The sequence below is a fragment of the Chiloscyllium plagiosum genome, unplaced genomic scaffold (assembly GCF_037043375.1).
Source record: "Chiloscyllium plagiosum isolate Xiang-an unplaced genomic scaffold, Cpla_swu_hap1 HiC_scaffold_32, whole genome shotgun sequence".
NCBI lineage: Eukaryota > Metazoa > Chordata > Chondrichthyes > Orectolobiformes > Hemiscylliidae > Chiloscyllium > Chiloscyllium plagiosum.
Window position 1 is genome coordinate 27,284,940 of NW_028270170.1, and position 20,767 is coordinate 27,305,706.

General features: G+C 41.7%; 1 protein-coding gene across 1 annotated transcript in view; it reads right to left on the reverse strand.

The window, feature by feature from the left end:
- LOC122539941 (SWI/SNF-related matrix-associated actin-dependent regulator of chromatin subfamily D member 2-like) overlaps positions 1 to 20,767 on the reverse strand; it is a 45,384-nt gene that overhangs the window by 7,240 nt on the left and 17,377 nt on the right. The window contains exons 9-12 of the mRNA XM_043675139.2: positions 20,589 to 20,686; positions 19,551 to 19,686; positions 2,430 to 2,552; positions 314 to 415 (exon numbers count right to left, since the gene is read on the reverse strand). Coding sequence (XP_043531074.1) covers positions 314 to 415; positions 2,430 to 2,552; positions 19,551 to 19,686; positions 20,589 to 20,686 — 459 coding nt within the window. The remainder of the gene's footprint in view (positions 1 to 313; positions 416 to 2,429; positions 2,553 to 19,550; positions 19,687 to 20,588; positions 20,687 to 20,767) is intronic.

The following is a 20,767-nucleotide window of genomic DNA, read 5'->3' on the forward strand; positions in this document are numbered from 1 at the left end:
AGGAATGTGAACTTCAAATGTGATCCACATTACTCCATTGTGTAGGGGATTTACGAATGGCCAACTTATGAACACTTGTACTTACAAACACAGTCCCATACAATGCTGTAATGTCGAAGACCCTACATTGAACATTTTCTGTACTTACGAAGAGCTGCTTTATATTGCGCTGTACTGTGTTCCAACTTGCGTACGAATCAACAAACAAACAGACCCCAAAAATCAAACCTATTTGCAATCTGGGGACTTGTCTGTGTAGTCTTTACAGACCACACAGACAAAAATATATCATTGTGAACAATATTTCTTGTACCTTTGAGAAGATGAATCGTCCAACCCCTTCCTGTGTCCATGGCTCATGATAAAACTCAGCCCTTCTCTCCTCTTCTGGATTTCCAATGACATCAGTCATAATCTGGATCCAATTCAGAGCATAATAAACCTTAGAAGCTTCGCACATCAAATGTCAAAATTAAACAACCACAGTGCAACTCAATTGCAATAAAATTAAACTGAATTTTAAACATTTAGCACAAGATAAAAAATTTCAGAAAATGATTTCTTCATAAACACCCTTTCACTAGCAATGCCAGCAGCGAGAACGGAGTTCTACCTGCCTTCAGCTAGGGCTGCCCTACTTCCATAGCATCACTCTGAAATTACTTGGGCAAGTAGATCACCAAGAGTATTGCAAACATTATCACAATCCTACAGACACAAATTACACTGAGCAACAAGTTGCTTGACTTTTATAGTTTTGAAGAATGTGGTGTTTAATACAATTTTACACCATGTATTAAACACCAACTGTAATTTCACCCTTTGTGATTTTGGTGGTGGTGTTTAAAATGATTAATACCTTTACTGAAACAATGGCAATAGAATGTCAAGCCAAAACTTGCAACATTCTTTTGCCAGTTTCCCACTACATAATTGCATAGCCAGTGTCTTTTGAAATGGTATCTGCAAAAGATAATTAGGGTAATCCTTTATAGTACTTCCTTTCTGTTTGAACACTTTACACACAGTTAGTTGCTGAAGGCAGTGTGCAAAAAGCCAGAACAAGATGTCACTTGTATACGACTGTAATTCAAGATCAGCTCATGTTCCCTGACCTGCTGGTCACTGGCAACTGTTCAACTATGCAGGTGGGAGATAATATTTAACTTGTTTTTTCTGGACTCCAATGAATTGACTTTGTTTGTATTGATATGTGAGTTTCAACTAGCAAAGAAGCAGTGTTAATACTGCCTGAATAGCGAAGCGTATTTAGGCAGAGATAATTAACTTCTTGCTAGATATGGGGGTGAAAGGTGATGGGACAGGCAGCAATATGGAGTAATCAAATCAACTATGATCGTACTGAATTGGTGGAACAGACTCAGGGACAAAGCAGCTGATTCCTGGTTCTAATTCTTTATGTCACCAACTTCCTCAATTATTCTGCATATTTATTCACAATATGAGGTCAAATATGGAGCCAAAAATCAGCTTCAAAATGATGCAGGTATTTTAACAGCCTAAACTTCAGGAGTTACTTAAGTAAGGAAATAGTTATAGCTTTTTTTTCCCATTACTGATGTGTTTATGTCTTTTTCCCCTGTTCATGTTAAGACATGGGCTGTTTTCTGGTACTGAAGTGAATCAAAGCTCCAGCAATACCTTTGAAATATAACACGATGGATAAATCCTAGATGAAAAGATATTTAATTATACAGGGTAAATAGAAAAGCCAGGCCCTCTGAACTAGATGGTATACATTAAAATCACTGTAAATTGAACACAAGTAATTATTTCAAATAATCTACAAGGCATTTGGACAGAAGCGAATGAGCTTGTTAGAGGGGTTTCTTTTTCAGACATATTGTCACCATATTGGGTAACATCTTCAGTGAGCCTCCAGATGAAGGTTTCATCCAGAGACTCACTGATGGTATTACCTAGTATGGTGACGAAACATCTGAAAATGAACCTTCCAGCTCAGCGAGCAAACCTACATCCAGAACCTCAACCTGAGCCACAAATCTTCTCAAAACCTGTCAGAGAGTTTGATGTGTTGAGGGGCTGAACTGCTGATACCAAAATAAAATAACTTGCGCCACGAGGTCAAACCTTAATATCATTCAACAGGTTGTTGCATTTCAGGGAGAGCAAAGTTTAGAAAATCTGTTGCAAACTTTATGACCTTCAATGATCTTAGTTTAGATTATTTTGGTTCCCATATTTTAGACCAGTATTATCGATAACTTGCAATATCCTGTCCTTTTCTCACCTCGATATCTAGGTGTACAGTCAGTCATGTGCCCAGGAATCAAACAGGAAATCCTGGTAATTCTTTTGATATTCTGGCCTCGTCTTTTGTATTTTGAAGATTGCAATAAGTCACAACTGAATGTACTAAATGCAGTGGCTTCTTCTTGTGTTCTTACCTTGTAATCTCGACATTGTGACTTTATCCAATCCTGGATGAACTCTTGTGGGTGGTTGCTGAAGCTCAGCATGAAGTCACGTTGGATCTTCAACTGATTGATAGATTCAATTGTGTCATGAATCTAGAAAATAACATAACCACTTATTATTCTATCAAAACACTTTCAGAATCTTCACTGCGTCATCAGATGATCAAAATGTAGCAAAACAGCAAAGTGCAAAATGTGTGTGTAAGTCAGCAATTATTACTTTTGCTCATCTCTTGCAGTGTAGTCTGAGTGCGTTATTGGCGGAAACATGGAAAAAGCCATCCTGCTTCATTTAGCAGTCAATACGCAAACCACAATTCATATTTCAACATGGCTAACATTGTTTGGCAAATGCATTCTTGATGGCCCTAATAGGGCAGGAAGCAGCGTTCCATAGATTAGCTATGTTAACCCTTTTAGAGGCTCTTGTGGTTCCAGTCATAGTGTCCTGACCTCCGGACCAGAAGGCCTGGGTTCAAATTCCAACACCAACCCAGAAGTATTTCATAATAGATTGATTAAAAATCTCAAATTCAGAAGAATGGTCTTCTGGCACAGTGTTAGTGCCACCACCTCTGGGACAGAAGATCCAGTTTGAAGTCCCACTTTCCCAGATATATGTCATGATGTCTGAATGGATTGATTACAATTTCTACAATTAACCTGTAAACACTTCAATCCTTTTTCTCAACTCCATTTTAAAATGTTCATTGTCACTGTGCTGACTGTTGAAAGTTTGTCCTACATATCTGGAGGAAAGTAATTCTTCTGGCCATTGTATATCTTGATATAACTGCTTTTATCCAGTTTTGAGATCAGCTTTAGGCTTTACAGCACTACTGTCTTTCATGAGTATAACTCATTAAATGTAAAAGCTCTGACATAACTCATCATAATAGACTAGTGAGTAAAACAACAGTCATGGACTGAAGATGTTCACAGGAAGAGAGTCACTTGACTTGAAATGTTAACTCTGATTTCTTTCTATGGATGCTGCCAGACCTGCTGAGCCTTTTCAGTAAGTTATGTTTTTGTCATGGACTGAACTTTATTACTCATATTTCCAAACAACAGCCTGCACAGCACTATAAATTAGCGATACTAAGAAAGTCATTAAATAATATCAAGAATAACTTGGAGGTTGCTATCTTTGTCATGTTGGAAATGTGTTGCTGGAAAAGCGCAGCAGGTCAGACAGCATCTAGGGAACAGGAGAATCGACGTTTCGGGCATTAGCCCTTCTTCCTGAAGAAGGGCTAATGCCCGAAACGTCGATTCTCCTGTTCCCTAGGTGCTAATCTTCGAGGAGAAAGTGAGGTCTGCAGATGCTGGAGATCAAGGTTGAAACTTTATTGCTGGAACAGCACAGCAGGTCAGGCAGCATCCAGGGAACAGGAGATTCGACGTTTCGGGCACAGGCCCTTCTTCAGGAATGAGCAGAGAGTGTTCAGCAGGAGAAGATAAAAGGTAGGGAGGAGGGACTTGGAGGAGGGGAGTTGGAAATGTGATAGGTGGAAAGAGGTCAAGGTGAGGGTGATAGGTCGGAGTAGGGTGGAGGCGGAGAGGTCAAGAAGAAGACTGCAGGTCAGGAAGGCGGTGCCGGGCTGGAAGGATCCGGCTGAGACAAGGTGGGGGGAGGGGGGATGAAGAAACTGGTGAAGTCCAAGTTCATCCCCTGCGGTTGGAGGGTTCCCAGTCTTATCTTCCGACTGGGAACCCTCCAACCGCAGGGGATGAACTTGGACTTCACCAGTTTCTTCATCCCCCCTCCCCCCACCTTGTCTCAGCCGGATCCTTCCAGCCCGGCACCGCCTTCCTGACCTGCAGTCTTCTTCTTGACCTCTCCGCCTCCACCCTACTCCGACCTATCACCCTCACCTTGACCTCTTTCCACCTATCACATTTCCAACTCCCCTCCTCCAAGTCCCTCCTCCCTACCTTTTATCTTCTCCTGCTGAACACTCTCTGCTCATTCCTGAAGAAGGGCCTGTGCCCGAAACGTCGAATCTCCTGTTCCCTGGATGCTGCCTGACCTGCTGCGCTTTTCCAGCAACACATTTCCATCTCTGATCTCCAGCATCTGCAGACCTCACTTTCTCCATCTTTGTCATGTTGCCTAGTAGATTATAAACTATCACTTCTAAGTTATTGTGTCTTATTGTCTGAATTATTGACATTTGCTTTAAATTTGTTTCTTGCTGATTTCCTTTCATCTCCTGGGATTCGATTTTTCTGACTTAGCTTGAAGTAAACATTTGGTGTGAGCTGATCCACATTATTTAATACAATTATTATAAGTTAGTAAATGTTGGCCAGCCAGTAATGTCTACATCCCATAAGTAAATAATAAAAGTCTTGTCTAATCCTTCCACGAAGTTCACCTAGTTTACACTTCAAATCAGTCACATTATTCTTTTCATGCTATGACAATGTCTCCTTTGTGACATCTTGGCCAAAAATTAAAATAGTTTTGTGGAAATATATACCAGCGCAAAACACACCATTTTTAAAGATAAAATATTAAAACATAATTCACGAAGTTTTGCTCTCTTTAACATTAAGACATTTCTTCCTGAGCATGAGTACACCCTCACGATTCAACTCTGGGTCATGCGTTGTGTTGGGTGGACATTGACAACAAGGCCAGTGAATTGGTCAGGTCACTGTCTGCTAGATACCATGTAGATGAAGGACCTGCAGTGAGGGCCATACTTTACCGAAGGCGCAGAGACAGACAGGGAGAAATCTGAGCTACCTGAGGCATTGCGGATACTGGAGTACATTCAGGGTATGACCTCTGCCATGTCTTGAGGCAGAAGTGCTTGGGTGGGGGTTGATGGCAAACATATTTCTTCATCCATGTTTGACTTCCTGTTGCCCCCAGTGGTTGCTCAGCAGGTTCTTTGTGGTGTCTTTGCACCATTATTTTCAGTCTGATCACAAACCCCTTCAAGTGAATTCGACATAACTGAGTGCCACTCCATTGTTAAATCCCTCCAAACTGAGGACAGACTGACCTAGTTGTGTGAAAATGAAGTGCTCCTCTGTCTCTCTCCATAAAGCCTCACTACTAGCCCTCTGCTGGTTGCTTAACAGCCCCCAGTTTTCACTGGTCAGGTTTCAGGAGACAGGGGAGAGTGTGCAAGTTGCATAAAGTTGTGCAATCACCAGTAAATAGTGGGAGCTTCGCTTATTAAACTCCTCAGGTGCCTAATCACTTTGCTGCTGCCAGTGGGCGAGTTGTCCATACTGGTCTGTTCTTGCCTCTGGTTGAATTGGGGAAATTGCCCAGCAGGAGCAGCAGGCTAACACAGTGCCTCTTGGACAAGTCACCGAACCCAGATTTGCTGCTTCAACAGGCAGCATTATGGTCTGCCATATGTCAGTCCCAGCCGTGAGGAGGCACTGAAATCTCAAAAAACAAAGCTTCTCTTTGCAAAAATAAAAACAAAAATTGTACTGTGGCCATTAATGTGAAGAGCAGAATAATTTATTATACAAAAACAAAAGAATCCGGAGGGTGGATTTGTGTGAGGATTTGCTTTTTACACTGGAATTGGCAGGTCATCTTTTTATTTGTCAGTACTGAAGGATCTTATATGTAATTCCATCATTTGCTGTTTCTATTCTAGAGATTACTCTGCCTCACACAGCAGGGTCACCACAGTCTGAGGTAATCACAGCCAGTATGATTCTGTGAGCTCATGGCTTCTGTAATCCCTCGACATGAAAGCAAACCAAATCTCCTCAAGCGAACTAGAAAAATAAACTGAGCTCAACTCTTGGACCTTCACATCGCTACCCTTGCATACCAATGTTCATATTAATTTCCATATAAACACTGACGTGATAATTTATTAAGCAGCGTGAAAAGAGATCAATGTCATGAAATGGCTGATGATAAATCAACAGGAGTACAAGAATGTGAGGTCGGCAGTGGTCAGATTTCAGTACAGTCCCTCAACCCTTTGCCTCCTGGGCACTTATAGACCAATTCTTAGCAAATCCACTAGAGCAAAATTCAGAACTAACTGACGAATGCCACTCAGAATACAAAGACTATTAGAGATATCTGGCATCAGTATTGCTAAGTCCTACGGGCACTGACTATATATACTCTCTCCTTCTCCAGTACTCCATCAAAATAGGAGGTGACCTATACTCTGTTTAGAAATTTAATATTTTAATCAAAGAACCTTTAACACCTTTATAAAAACAAAACGATGTCACTCATTGTAACAATAAGAGGATACAGAAGGGTTGTGACTTCCAGTGGGAAGGGGCAGAAAAGCTAATACAGTCTTCATAAAGCAAGATGAGGCAAAGATCAGACTGAGGCCAGTCTTTGCTCCAGAAGTTAACTTGCGAGGTTAAGTATCTGCTGCAATCCAATTCTTAATTCCATTGAATCATAATACCAGTTCTCATCATAAATTTCAATTACACTGTCCTGATTTTTAACTGAACTAGATTAATTTCCCCTTAACTATTTCCATGAAAACCTGTTTAATTTCAATATCCTTCCTTCATAACCTTTATTATATTACCATAAACCATTAACAGCACATCAATATACAACTAGAGGCAGAGCATTCAAAATAAGCATAATATTTCAAAAGTATTTTTTTCTGAGTAGCAGAAGACTATATTCCTGATGAAGGGCTTATGCTCAAAACGTTGACTCTCCTGCTCCTTGGATGCTGCCTGACTGGCTATGCTTTAACCAGCACCACAATCTTCAACTCTAATCTCCAGCATCTGCAGTCCTCACTTTCTCCTAGGAGACTGTAATAACCAAATTCGACTCATCATCATATTTCCATACATACATCTCAAAACAAAGCTAACCTTGCTAACAAAAGGAATATTGATGAATGTTTTCTAGTGCACAATCTCACAGCTAAGATTTTTTGCTTTTCACCTTTGATAAGTGACACACATTACCATTGAATCCTTGTTCAGGTATAACCTCGCATTTATAAATTCATGTTAAATTCAACCTCTTAATCCACCTAATTATTATGCTGAACTCACTCCCCCATGTCACAGATTTTTTGTGTCATTGCATATTATTTCCAAGTCTCTCAATTTATAAATTCTGTAAACAAAATAACCCACAGTTTGAGAAATGTTCATTTTTTAATCCCTACTCATCAGCCTCCACTCTCCATTTCCAAGTCAATTTTCAAAACTGTTTACTATTTTACAGTTGTTTTAAAAAAATTAACCAATAGAACCATTATCAAATGGAATTTGAAAATCTAAGTCAATTTCCACACATTTAGAGTGTTTACCTTCTTAAAGAATTCCAGTAAATTTGTTAGGCGTGACCCCTTGCTTCTAATTCTATGCCAATGCCTCCTTATTGAACTCTTGCGAAAATATTGTTCTGACTCACCGAGGCAGCACGCTGGAAATTGAATGTTGCTATTCTCAGAATCGTCTCAAAAAAAAAATGATTCTATAACGTACAATGAATTATAGAGCATGAAAATACACTCTTTGGTCCCATCAGACCATGCTGACCATAATCCCAAACTAAACAAGTCCTACTTGTCTGCACTTGGCCCATATCCCTCCAAATATTCCCTATTCATGTAGTTATCTAAATATCTTTTAAATGTTACAACTGTACATGCAGCTACCACTTCCTCTGGAAGTTCATTCCACACATGAACCACCCGCTGTGTAAAAATTGCACCTTATGTCTTTTTAAAATCTTTCTCTTCTCACCTTAAAAATATGCCTCCTCGTATGAAATCCCCCACCCTGAGAAAAAGTAACCTGCCATCCAATTTATCTGTACCCTCATGATTTTATAAACCTCTAACCGGTCACCCCTGAAGTCTCAGCCTGTCTAGCTTCTCCTTACAACTCAAACCCACCATTCCCAGGAATATCCTGCTAAATCTTTTCTGAACCCATTCCAACTTAATAATATCCTCCCTATAACAGGGTGACCAGAACTGGACACAGTACTCCAGAAGAGGTCTCACCAACATCTTTTACAAACCCAACATCCCAACTCCTGTAGGAGAGAAAGTGAGGACTGCAGATGCTGAAGATCAGAGTCGAGAGTGTGGTGCTGGAAAAGCACAGCAGGCTAGGCAACATCCGAGGAGCAGGAGAATCAATGTTTCGAGCAGAAGCCATTCATCAGGAATGATCCCAACTCTACTCAAAGGTCTGAGCAATGAAGGTCATGCGAAACTGTATTTTACAGAATACAGTTGACAGAAACCAGGATTCTGTATTGACAAAAATTACTATTTATTACAAGTAAATGGACCATAGCTAAAGTAAACATTTCTGAAGTACTGGTGTATATATCTCTACTAAAACTCTAACCCTCTTATAAACGTACCCTTTACTACACATATTAGGATAGGGGAAAAAATGGGTGTTATGGATGGAAGAAAAATTGGGAAAACAGTTCAGTGATCTCTGTTCATAGCATTTGCTGAGATGGTTCTGGTGTTGATCAGAGACCTATTCTCAGTATTCCTTCTCTGGATCGTTTCACAGGTTTGCAAGAACCACAGGATGGTTGGTTCAAACTTATAAAATGTCTCTGACCTATTAAACTTCACAGCTTATAGCAACAACAGAAAGAAAGATAAAGTGGCTTTCATTGCATAGAGCAGAGAATGCTCCTGAACTGGTGTTGATCAGAAGGCTTCTCATTCTCTTGTTCACAACCCCAAGCTATTCAGCAACGTGAACTACCATCAAATGGTTGCTGGCAAGCAGAAGACCTCTATCATCGATACCTGGTCACTGGTCCACAGACCAATCAGCTACTGGTTGCTGGCTGAATCTCAGCTCCGGTTTGCCTGCAAACTATACTTCAACTATGCTTCAATAAGCAGATCTGTAATTTGGGCTAATAATTAGTACCAGGGTTACTTGCTTTTAAAAACTGCAGTAACTGTTCTGCAATCCTACTAAATTTGCTTCATTAACTATCCTTCATCTATGATCTCTATTCACCTACTTCAAACCCCATCTTATCACACTCGATTCCAAAAGCAGCTTGCCACTCTCTGTATATCTGCTGACAAACAGCATAACTGGCACCCGCGCCATCTTTAAGAGGCTGCTGTGCACCCAAACAAGCAGTGGCAATCTGACATTGTCCCTCACCAGCAACGTAATTGCACAGGAGTCATTGCTGCTTATGGCACATAGCTGCATTCCCCTCTGGCCCTACAGTCATCCTTTGCACTCACCCCAGAGATCAGTGCACGGACCCAAGACTGTATTGGGCCCAGACCTCTGACTGACTCCAGGGAGCAGCTCTCTAGGCACGATTGAACAAACCCCTAACTGTTCGTACGATGTTGGCTAACAATGTTGTGATGACCCGAAAGGTCTGAGCTTGCCCCACGTTGTAGCCAGACGTACCTCCATGAGCAGTCCAAGTGGATGACTGACTATACCAAGTCCCTGAACAATGTACGGACTGTGCCCATGACTGATGGTATGGGGACTCCCTGACTGATATAGACCTCCATGACTGTACTGAGTATTACTCCCCACCACTTTCTGACATGGCCATTTAGTTGAAAAAGCTTGCATTCCATTTGCGTGCAGGTAGCTGGCACAGTGTGCCATGCAGCAAGATGCCTTTCCTATCTTGGGAACATACATAATGACAAGCAGTCTGTCTGTGTGGCAGAAGTAAGGACTGCAGATGCTGGAGATCAGAGTCAAGATTAGAGTGGTGCTGGTCAGGCAGCAGGTCAGGCAGCATCCGAGGAGCAGAAAAATCGATGCTTCGGACAAAAGCCCTTCATCAGGAATGAGGCAGGGAGCCTCTGGGGTGGAGAGATAAATGGGAGGGGGGGGGGTGGGGCTGGGGAGAAGGTAGCTAAAAGTGCACTAGGTGGATGGAGGTGGGGATGAAGGTGATAGGTCGGAGAGGAGGGTGGAGCGGATAAGTGGGAAGGTAGATTGGCAGCTAGGACCGGTCATGGGAATGGTGCTGAACTGGCAGGTTGGAACTGGGGTAAGGTGGGGCGAGGGGAAATGAGAAACTGGTGAAGTCCACATTGATGCCCTGGGGTTGAAGTGTTCCGAGGCGGAAGATGAGGTGTTCCTCCTCCAGGCGTCGAGTGGTGAGGGACCGGCAATGGAGGAGGCCCAGGACCTGCATGTCCTTGACACAGTGGGAGGGGGAGTTGAAATGTTCGGCCACGGGACGGTGGGGTTGATTGGTGCGGGTGTCCCGGCGATGTTTCCTAAAAGCGCTCTGCGAGAAGGTAGCCAGTCTCCCCAATGTAAAGGCAACCGCATCAGGAGCTACGGATACAATATCGACATTCCCACCAGTACCTTTCCACTGACACTTCTATTCGTTTGGCTGAACTAGTCCTCACACTTAACAATTTCCTCTTTGAATCCTCCCACTTCAGCCAGACGAAAGGGGTAGCCATGGGCACCCGTATGGGCCCCAGCTGTGCCTGTCTCTTTGTCGGTTATGTAGAACAGTCCATCCTTCGTAGCTACACTGGCACTACTCCCCACCTCTTCCTCCGCTACATCAATGACTGCATCGACGCCACCTCGTGCTCCCGGAAGGAGGTTGAGCAGTTCATCAACTTCACCAACACATTCCACTCCGACCTTAAATTCACCTGGACCATCTCTGACACCTCCCTCCCCTTCCTGGACCTCTCCATCTCCATCAATAACTACTGACCTAACACTGACATTTTTTACAAACTCACCAACTCCCACAGTTGCCTGGATTACACCTCTTCCCACCCTACCTCCTGCAAAAATGCCATCCTGTATTCCCAACGCCTCCGCCGTATCTGCTCCCAGGAGGACCAGTTCCACCACAGAACACACCAGATGGCCTCCTTCTTTAGAGACCGCAATTTCCCTTCCCACGTGGTTGAAGCTGCCCTCCAATGCATCTCGTCCACATCCCGCACCTCCGCCTTCAAACCCCGCACCTCCAACCGCAACAAGGACAGAACCCCCCGGGTCATCACCTTCCACTCAACCACAGCATAAACTGCCAACATTTCCGCCACCTATAAACGGACCAGGGATATATTTCCCTCCCCACCCATTTCCGCAAAGACCTTCCCTGCGTGAATACCTGGCCAGGTCTGTCAAGCCTCTTGAAATGCCAGTATGCCTCAATGATAGCACCTCTCATTCTTCAAAACTTCAGTGAGTGGAGTGCTGACCTATTTAGCCTTTGCTCCGAAGAGAGTCCCTCATCCCTATGATCATCCTAGGAAACCTCTTCCGTTATGGGACTAATTTAGTTTGGGAAATTTGGTTGGCATTGATGAGTTGGACCGAAGGGTCTGTTTGCATAATGTATGAATCTCTGATTCTAATTGCCTCCAACGAAATGATATCATTCCTTAAATAAGGTGACCAAAACTTCTCGCAGTATTGCAGATGTGGTCTCACTAGCACCTTATACAGTTGCAGTAAGAATTCCCTGCTCTTACACTCCAACCTGCTTGAAATAACGCCCACTGGATAATTTAGACACTAAGTCTTCAAGGTGACCAAGATCAGGTCTTAAATTGCAACAACCCAGTTTAGCTCATATTTAACACAGAATGCCACCTTGGGTGAAGGAGTCAGTGTACAAAAGTCTAGCTTCCTGAAGGACAACTAATATGGTCTGATTAACAAAAATTTTCTATTTAGCAGTAATTGAAGAGGTTACATGGAAATCAGGGGTTAGCAATAATGCCATGTCCTAACAATAAACAGCAAAAGAATTCTACTGAGAGTTTGAACACTGCTGAAAACCATGGTCAGCTTACAGTGTTCACTTCCTTAGCCCTTTAAGACATTTTGGGACATCATCTATGACATATTTTCTAATACTTCATCAAAATGTATTCTGGAAAACCTCTGAAGATTTCAATTAAGAAAGTGAGTGTTGTGCTACTTTGCTTTAAGTGTAGGAGGAACTGGAGAAAAGGGAGTCCATGGTAATAGAACATAAGACATTACAGCACATTACAGGCCCTTCAGCCCTTGATGTTGCGCCGACCTATGAAACCAATCTGAAGCCCATCTAACCTACACTATTCCATTTTCCTCCAAATATCTATCCAATGACTATTTAAATGCCCTTAACGTTGGCAAGTCTACTACTGTTGAAACTACCTCTGACATCTGTCCTATATCTATCACTGCTCAATTTAAAGCTATGTCCCCATGTGCTAGCTATTACCATCCAAGGAAAAAGGCTCTCCCTGTCCACCCTATCTAACCCTTGATTATCTTATATGTCCAATTAAGTCACCTCTCAACCTTCTTCTCTCCAATGAAAACAGCCTCAAGTCTCTCAGCCTTTCCTTGTAAGACCTTCCCTCCATACCAGACCACATCCTAGTAAATCTCCTCTGAACCCTTTCCAAAGCTTCCACATCCTTTCTATAATGCGGTGTACATAAAATGGGCATCTTGTTGGGTTTCCCCTTCGTTTGGAAGAGGAATGGGAGAAGGATGAGGTTTGGAGGACAGCAAATGCAGAAAACAGGGAATGAAGAGCTAACAGAACTTCTGCCCGCTTGTGGCTACAACACATCCCTTCTCTTTCATGTTTTATTAGCACAGTCCCAATTCATGCTTGTTTTTAACTTTCCATCAAAATAACTCCCTATGAGTCCCAAAGTCCTATCTAATCAGTGTCTGAAATACATTGCTATGGAGAAGCTCAAATCAGTACGTGACTTTCATTGGATTCCAGGCTCTTAAATTATGAGTTGGAAGTTCATACAAATTGAAGTTTCACAGAATGAACAGCACACATTCTGTCTAAGACGTAGCTCGGTATGATGTTACTTAATTCTGTCACTAAAGTGTTACATTCACTGAAATTCCCCATCTTGATACCTTGGGTAGAACCATAAGAAAAAGGAGTGGATGTAAGGCCATTCGTCCATTGAGTCCACTCCGCCATTCAATCATGGCTGATGGGCATTTCAACGCCACTTACCCACACTCTCCCCGTCTTCCTTAATTTCTTGCGAGATTAAGAATTTATCAATCTCTGCCTTGAAGACCTTTAACGTCCCGGCCTCCACTACACTCCGTGGCAGTGAATTCAACAGGCCGACCACTCTCTGGCTGAGGAAATGTCTCCTCATTTCTGTTTTAAATTGATCCTCTCTAATTCTAAGGCTGTGCCCACGAGTCTTAATATCCCCACCTGATGGAAACAATTTCTCAGCATCCATCCTTTCTAAGCCATGCATTATCTGGTAAGTTTCTATCAGATCTCCCCTCAACCTTCTGAACTCTAATGAATACAATGCCAGGATCCTCAGCCGTTCGTGGTATGTTAGGCCTACCATTTCAGGGATCATCCTTGTGAATCTCCGCTGGACATGTTCTGGTGCCAGTGTGTCCTTCCTGAGAGGAGGGACCCAAAACTGGACACAGTATTCTAAATGGGGCCTAATCAGAGCTTCATAAAGTCTCAGTAATACATCACTGCTTTTACATTCCAATCCTCTTGAAATAACTGACAATATTACATTTGCTTTCTTAATCACGGACTCAACCTGCAAGTCAACCTTTAGAGAATCCTGTACCAGCACTCCCAGATCCTTTCGTACAGCTTTGAGTTTTCTCACCGTTTAGAAAATAGTCCATGCCTTTGTTCTTTTGTCCAAAGTGCAAGACCTTGCATTTGCTCACATTGAATTTCATCAGGACCATTCTCCTAACTGTCTAAATCTTTCTGTAGCCTCCCCACCTCCTCAGAACTACCTGCCTGTCAGCCTAACTTCGTATTATCGGCAAACTTCGCCAGAATGCCCCCAGTCTCTTCATCTAAAGACAGGTGACTAAGGGAAGAGACAAGTGATTCAATTCCATTATTGGTATTCTGTGTGACAGTCAAAAATTAAAAGTTCTTCTTGAATGTTGATACATATCTATTTGAATTCAGCTTGATTTCTTTCTCCATTTTAATAATATTTATTTGCTTGTCTTTTTCAAACCGGAGATCATCTGTAAGCTTTAAAGATTATTAGTTCATCAGGCAGATTCTGTAGTTAAATGGGAAAAGCAACAAGGAGTAATATGTATAAAAATTGATTATAGCATAGTTTGGTATGTTGTTTCTGAAATTATTCAGCTGTTTAGTCCCTAAATGTAGTCATTTCTTCCTTAAATCTCTCGACTTCTCTCTCCTCTTTTTTAAGATGCTTCGTTAAAAGTTTACCTTTTTGTCCAAATGTTTGGTCATCTGTCCTAATATCTCCTTATGTGGGTCAGTGTTTGATAACATTCCTCTGAAGTAATGTTTTGCTATCTGAGACACTAACTGCAAGTTGTTGTTATTCCAAAGACAATTTAACAAGCTGACCAATAATGTGAACTTTATAATAAAAACAGAAATACTCAAAAATATCAGCAAGTTAGGCTGCAATTTTTGTCTCTGATTTCCAGCTTCTGCAGTATTCTATTTTTCATTTATTGTGAAATGTATACTGAGTTATGGCTACAGTTTCATAGTTCCATTGCAATTTGAGTTTTTAGCTTTACAGTTATAATCTTAAAAAATGCGTATTTAAGTAATGCTTTTCAGGCTCACTGGACATCTCAAAGCACAAAGCACTTAAGGTGAGAGGGGGAAAGTTCAAAGGAGATGTGAGGGGCAGGTTTTTTTTTAAACAGAGAGTGGTAGGAGTCTGGAATGCGCTGTCAAGGGTGGTGGTGGAGGCAGATACAATAAGATGCTCAAGAGACTTTTAGATAAGTGTGTGAATATGCAAGGAATGAAGGGATATGGACCAAGGGCAGACAGAAAGGATTAGTTTAATTTGGCATCATATTGGCACAACATCATGGGCTGAAGGGGTCATTCCTGTGCTGCACAGTTCTACGTTCACTTTTGCAGCCAATGGAGTATTTCTTGAAGTATACTCACTATGGTTATGCAAGAAACGTAGCAAGCTTCCACAAAAAGTAATATGGTCATGATCAGATAATGCTGTTTTGAGGAATAAATACACTGGAGAGGCAGCCTTGATTTTTGTGATCAAGTCCAAGAATCTCATGGGTTTTGGCTGAGTGTGCTACCAAGGGAAGCAAAGCGAGCAAAGAAATCTTTTGAAAATTTGGACTACCCAGTGAGCAAGCATGATCTAAGCTATACAGGTCGTTCTGCTATAACACATGTTTCATTAGCGCAAATTGGCTATAATGCGATTGATGAATCGTGAACATTGTTTGGATAACACAAACTTTCTACTGAATGGACATAGCGAATTTCTATTAGTGATCTTCTACAGCGTAATTTTCTCTAGCTGTTTTCCACAGCTTGATTTCCTATAGCACACGAGGTGGCAGAGGAATGCCACTGTTGCGTTATAGCAGAACAACCTGTAGTTGGAATAATCTGGAAAGTTATCTCTGTTTATTACCTGAGCTTGCTAGTAATTTTACCGAGCTATCGCAAAATTTGAAACATTTGTCAGTCAAAACCCAGCCAAATGTGAAGCCAACATTGTTTGATGGCAAACTGTAAACCTGAAACTTATCTGTGGCAGCACTAGTGGCTATCACCATGTGATTTTATTTTTACAGGATAATGTATTAAGTTTGATCACCACCTTTTGCAGGACTAGCCTCAATCCAATTACATGCCTCTCACTAAGCACTGCATAATAAATAATCACTGCTTCTCAAAGAGGCCTTTAAAAATTACAAACTCAGTGCTCACTATCTCATATCATTTCAAGTGCACTGTGGCAAACTTTCCTCACACGTGGTATTCAGTCACTATAGGTGCAATACACAGCCAGATGACACAAAGAAATCACAATGGAAAAATATAGAAACTAAGTTTGTATAACATAAAGAATGTGAGGAAGATGCTGGTTCAGAACACCAAATAGATTAAAACAAAAACAGAAATTGCTGGTGAAATTCAGCAGGCCTGCAGCACCTTTGCCAAGATAGCAGAATTATGTCCAATGACCCTCCTTCAAGCCACAGAAATTAATTATCATTCAGTGGAGTGAACAACCAGCTTCCAACATTCAGATTTTCAAACTGTAATTGCAGTTAATAGCTGCTGTTTTGTAATGAAACATGAAGATTTATAGTTTTTTGGGGGGGCTTATGGCTTGGCAGATACATACAATAATAGTATATTTTTGGAATGAAGCTCTTGAGAGTTTTTGTTATTCTCTCATGGGAGGTAGGGGTCGCTGGCAATGCCAGCATTTATTGCCCATCCCTAGTTGCCCTTGGTGAGCTAGAGTATTATAGTCGTACAGCACAGAAACAGATCCTTCAGTCCAACTCATCCATGCCAACCAAGTTTCTCAACTAAACTAATCCCATTTACCTACATTTGGTCCATATCCCTCTAAAGCTTTCCTATTCATGTACCTGTCCAAATGTCTTTTGAATGTTATAACTGTACCTGCATCTACCACTTCCTATGACAGTTCATTTCACACATGAACCACCCTCTGTGTGAAAAAGTTACCCCTCAGGTTCCTTTTAAATCTTTTTCCTATCACATTAAAAACATGCCCCTAGTTTTGATCTCCCCACCCAAGGGAAAAGATCTTTGGTATTCACCTCATTTATGCCCCTCATGATTTTATAAACCTCTATAAGGTCACCCCTCAATCTGCTACACTCGAGTGAAAAAAGTCCCAGCCGATGCAGCCTCTCCCTGTAACTCAAACCCTCCAGTCCCGGCAAAATCCTGGGAAATCTTTTCTGGACGCTCTCCAATTTAATAATATCCTTCCTATGACAGAGTGACCCAAACTATACACGGTACTCCAGAAGAGGCCTCACCAATGTACTGTACAACCTCAGCATGATACTCCATACAGTCCCATGTGCTGTATGTAGACCCACAATGCTGTTAGGGAGGGTATTCCTGGATTTTGTCCCAATGATACTGAAGGAACAGCGATTTATTAGGAACTCAGGGGTCATGAGTGGTTTGGAGGGGAACTTGCATGTGATAATGTACCCATTTTTTGCTGCTTTTATCCTTCTATATGGAAATCGTCATGGGTTTGGAAAGTGTTATCTAAGGGTATTTGGTGAATTTTTTGAAAGAGTTGATTGATTGAAAGAGTTTTTAATAAAGCCTTATAACATTCAGCCACATCAGCCTCAGGTAATTAGTGATCAGTGCACTGTTATTGTACATTCATTGTTTACTGTGTATCAAGTCGGCACACTGGCTCAGTGGTTAGCACTGCTGCTTCACAGTGTCAGGGACCAGGGTTCGATTCCAGCCTTAGGTGACTGTTCTTGTGGAGTTTGCACATTCTCTCTGTGTCTCCACGGGTTTCCTTCAGCTGCTCTGGTTTCCTTCTAAGGTGAAGTTTGGGTGGATCGGCCATGCTAAATTGCCCATAGTGTCCAGGGATGTGTAGATTCAGTGTGTTAGCCCTGGGAAAGGTAGGGCCACAGGGATAGGGTAGGGGATGGGTCTGAGTGGAATGCTCTTCAGAGGGGAGGCGTAGACTCGAAGGGCCGAAAGGCCTGTTTCCACACTATAGGGATTTTAAGTCTTCTGGATTAACTCAACAAGCTGCACCTTTTAGGGACATGGATTGCTCAGACATTTGTCTTGGTTATTTAGTTTGCCTACTTAAGTATAAAAGAGTCATGGAAGCAGACCCCTCACTTTAACATTTTAAACTGTGTAGTATTGCACTTGAAAATTGCCATTGTCAGTGATTGGTCAGCAGCTCTTGAGACTTAATTAATTAGATTAGATTCCCTACAGTGTGGAAACAGGCCCTTTGGCCCAACCAGTCCACGCCGACCCTCCGAAGATTAACCCACCCAGACCCATTTCTCTCACCATGGGCAATTTAGCATGGCCAATTTACCTGGCCTGCACACCTTTGGACTGTGGGAGGAAACCAGAGCACCCAGGGGGATCCCAGGCAGACACTGGGAGAATGTGCAAACTCCACACAGACAGTCACCTGAGGCTGGAATCGAACCTGGGACCCTGGTGCTGTGAGGCAGCAGTGCTAACCACTGAGCCACCTATTGTCAGCACTAAAATTTGGGGCAGGTCTTGTCGCATGCCCATGTATTTCCTAGTTACATCAGCACGTCTACACCAATGGTAAAATCCTAGTTTGAATAAAAATAACTGAAAATGACTTCAAGCAAAAACTGTACAAAACCATCCAGTAGTTACATCGGCGTACTGTTAAACTTATATTGAAAATCTGTTTCTATCCTTGAGGTTCAAAGAAACAGCTTAACTTTTTAAAATCTCCTTGAAGGTCCACAAATAGATAGAAGTAGTGGGAATACTGATTAATTTGTTCTTTGGGGGGTGTGCAGGAGTGGGTAGCTCCCAAGAGAGCGACCAATTCTGTTGTAGAATTTTGCTAACTGTTGCCAAAACACATGGATTATTTGCACATGAAGTTCAGCAAGTGGTTTTGATCGATTTTTGGGTGAATTGCACTGAAACACACCACTTTTGTAAAGCGAAATACTTCAGATGCTGCAAATGTGAAATAAAAGATACTGCTAGAGAAAGTCAGCAGATCTGGCAGTATCTGTGGAGAGGGAAAGAGAGTTAATGTTTCGAGTCCAATAGGAGTCTTTGGAATTTCTTTTTATTTAGTCATGGGATGTGAATGTCTGTCTGTCTATCCATAATTGTCCTTGAGAAGGAGATGATGAACCATCTTCTGAAACTGCTGTAGTCTCTAGGTGTGGGGACAGAGTAAATGCTGAGAAGATATTTCCCCTCGTAGGAGGGTCCAGGACCAGAGGACAAATTTCTTTTCTCTAAGGGCTGAGAGTCTTTGGATCTTCTTGCCTCAGCGAGCTATGGAGGCAGAGTCCTTCTGTATAACTAGGCCGAGATAGATAGATTTTTGATCCATAAGGAAGCCAAGGATTACAGGGAAATTGCAGGAAAGTACATATGGAGGAATTAAGTTTCAGCTACGATCCTACTGAATGGCAGAGCAGGCCTGCGGGGCCCAATGGCCTAATTCAGTTTGTACTTCTTATGGCCTTATTATATAGCTGCAGAAAATAGAAATGGAAAAGGAATTCATATTTATTTTCCTTATATTTCTTTACCTTAATATCCAGCACTGCGATTTCCTGCTGATTGGTTGTTGAAAGGAGGAAGTTGTTCATTTGACTCTTCAAAGGGTCATCAACTTCTACGTCAATGTCATAACATGCTGTTTTCTTCTGATCATTAGGATCCACACTGTGTCAAACAATAAGAAGAGATTTAGAGCCATAATGCTCTGTATCATTGTACTTCGTCACTAATACAACCTCTAAATAATTGCAAAATGTCACATAGATTATGGAAACCTTTGCTTATTGTAACAGCTGTAAGATAGAATTGTATATTATCCAGCCTCCACGTTACTGTACTGAATGTTTTATGGACATTCTCCTGCTTTACCCAATTGCTAATAGTCTGCTACTGCACCCAAAATCACATATAACTGTGCATACGGTCCACAGTAGAGGCTATAAGTGAATACTTTTCCAGTTTGTGATAGCATTGGAGCATCTTAATAGAAATCACTACCAGTTATCCCATTTTAGAACATAATAACATGACTATGTAGCTAAATCCATTGTCTGATGTGATGCTGTATAGTACCAATGTAATTCATTGGAGCTGATGTATTGTATTCAGGGAGAATGACCTGGTGTACAATGTATTGGGTGAGAGCTGCCCTTCAGTTTCAGCAACCTGAAAATCTCACGAGTAATTCCAGTCAATGATGCTTTAGCACAATTATCAGCAACTTTGCCCATTGAATTATATTCTTCCAGTCTTCTTTGACCATTAGGCAAGGGCTTTATTGACTTTGTCATTGCTTCCTTGCTAGATTAAAAACCCCACGTGACCCCTCATTGTTTACTTTGCAGGGGTCATGATAAGAAGCACTTTTACATCAGGTGCAAGGTCAGGAGGTTGGTGGTAGTTTTCAATGCGAATAAAGTTACCGAAGAAGTCCGTCAAGTGCTGTGTGACCTTTAAAACAATGTCCAGCATTGGTCTAGATATTCAACTACTCACGTTGTTGTTGAGTCTAATAATTGTCACAAGTCTGAGCGTGTGAATCACAATATCGACACCCTTTCACTTACCTAATCATGTGATTGATAATGATGGGATCTGGGTGCTGCAGGAGACCAGCCAACTTTATCGGAATTTCAGAGAATTTCATTCGCATGCAGTTAAAGATCTACGAAAACAGATTCACTGTTAACACAGGAGACACAGTAAAAGGCACCAGTAACTGTTGTGCCTCTCAGTGTGAATCTCA